This window comes from Protopterus annectens, chromosome 3.part1, assembly GCF_019279795.1.
Source record: "Protopterus annectens isolate FY-2018-M chromosome 3.part1, PAN1.0, whole genome shotgun sequence".
NCBI lineage: Eukaryota > Metazoa > Chordata > Ceratodontiformes > Protopteridae > Protopterus > Protopterus annectens.
In genome coordinates, this window is record NC_056732.1 from 978,243,376 (window position 1) to 978,245,606 (window position 2,231).

A 2,231-nucleotide genomic window follows, 5' to 3' on the forward strand; every position below is an offset into this window, starting at 1 on the left:
TATGAGTGTAGTGTGAAAAGATTCCAACAACTGCAGGAGCCACTCTTACTGTTACATGAGTGTAGCATGAAACAGCTCCAACAACTGCAGGAGCCACTCTTACTGCATTATGAGTGTAGTGTAAAATCACTCCAACAACTGCAGGAGCCACTCTTACTGCATTATGAGTGTAGTGTAAAATCACTCCAACAACTGCAAGAGACTCTCTTACTGCATTATGAGTGTAGGAGGAAACAGCTCCAATAACTGCAGGAGCCAGTCTTACTGTATTATGAGTGTTGCATTAAACAGCCCGAACAACTGCAGGAGCCACTCTTACTGCATTATGAGTGTAGTGTGAAACAGCTCCAACAACTGCAGGAGCCACTCTTACTGCATTATGAGTGTAGTGTGAAACAGCTCCAACAACTGCAGGAGTCACTCTTACTGCATTATGAGTGCAGTGTGAAACAGCTCCAACAACTGCAGGAGACACTCTTCCTGCATTTTGAGTGTAGTTTGAAACAGCTCCAGCAACTGCAGGAGACACTATTACTGCATTATGAATGTAGTGTGAAACAGCTCCAACAACTGCAGGAGCCACTCTTACTGCATTATGAGTGTAGGGTGAATCAGCTTTAACAACTGCAGGAGACACTCTTACTGCATTATAAATGTAGTGAGAAACAGCTCCAACAATGGCAGGAGCCACTGTTACTGCATTATGATTGTAGTGTGAAACAGCTCCACCAACTGCAGGAGTCACTCTTACTGCATTATGAGTCTAGTGTGAAAAAGCTGCAACAACTGCAGGAGCGAATCTTACTGTACTATGAGTATAGGGTGAAACAGCTCTAACAACTGCAGGAGACACTCTTACTGCATTATGACTGTAGGGTGAAACAGCTCCAACAACTGCAGGAGCCACTCTTACTGTATTATGAGTGTAGTATGAAACAGTTCCAACAACTGCAGGAGCCACTCTTACTGCATTATGAGTGTAGTGTGAAACAGCTCCAACAACTGCAGGAGCCACTCTTACTGCATTATGAGTGTAGTGTGAAACAGCTCCAACAACTGCAGGAGCCACTCTTACTGCATTATGAGTGTAGTGTGAAACAGCTCCAACAACTGCAGGAGCCACTCTTACTGCATTATGAGTGTAGTGTGAAACAGCTCCAACAACTGCAGGAGCCACTCTTACTGCATTATGAGTGTAGTGTGAAACAGCTCCAACAACTGCAGGAGCTGCTTATACTGCTTTATGAGTGTAGTGTGAAACAGCTCCAACAACTGCAGGAGCCACTCTTACTGTATTATAAGTGTAGGGTGAAACAGCTCTAACAACTGCAGGAGACACTCTTACTGCATTATGACTGTAGGGTGAAACAGCTCCAACAACTGCAGGAGCCACTCTTACTGCATTATGAATGTAGTGTGAAACAGCTCCAACAACTGCAGGAGCCACTCTTACTGCATTATGAGTGTAGTGTGAAACAGCTCCAACAACTGCAGGAGCCACTCTTACTGCATTATGAGTGTAGTGTGAAACAGCTCCAACAACTGCAGGAGCCACTCTTACTGCATTATGAGTGTAGTGTGAAACAGCTCCAACAACTGCAGTACTCACTCTTACTGCATTATGAGTGCAGTGTGAAACTGTTCCAACAACTGCTGGAGCCACTCTTATTGCATTATGAATGCAGTGTGAAAAAGCTCCAACAACTGCAGGAGCCACTCTTACTGCATTATGAGTGTAGTGTGAAACAGCTCCAACAACTGCAGGAGTCACTCTTACTGCATTATGAGTGTAGTGTAGTGTAAAATAATTCCAACAACTGCAGGAGCCACTCTGCATTATGAGTGTATTGTGAAACAGCTCCAACAACTACATGAGCTGCTTATACTTCTTTATGAGTGTAGTGTGAAACAGCTCCAACAACTGCAGGAGACACTCTTACTGCATTATGAATGTAGTGTGAAACAGCTCCAACAACTGCAGGAGCCACTCTTAGGCATTATGAGTGTAGTGTGAAACACCTCCAACAACTGCAGGAGTCACTCTTACTGTATTATGAGTGCAGTGTGAAACAGCTCCAACTGTAGGAGCCACTCTTACTTTATGAGTGTATGGAAACAGCTGCAACAACTGCAGGATCTACTCTTACTGTATTATGAGTATATGGTGAAACAGCTCTAACAACTACAGGAGCCACTCTTACTGCATTATGAGTGTCATGTGAAATTGCTCC

At 44.0% G+C, this 2,231-nt stretch overlaps 1 protein-coding gene across 1 annotated transcript; it reads right to left on the reverse strand.

The window, feature by feature from the left end:
- Positions 1-283: 283 nt before the first annotated feature.
- Positions 284-1,837, reverse strand: LOC122797735 (histidine-rich protein PFHRP-II-like). Its single transcript, XM_044066261.1, has 2 exons — positions 1,346-1,837; positions 284-763 (listed from the first exon to the last, which is right to left on the reverse strand). Exons 1-2 carry the CDS (start codon positions 1,835-1,837, stop codon positions 284-286), a joined length of 972 nt encoding a protein of 323 aa, XP_043922196.1.
- Positions 1,838-2,231: the final 394 nt, after the last annotated feature.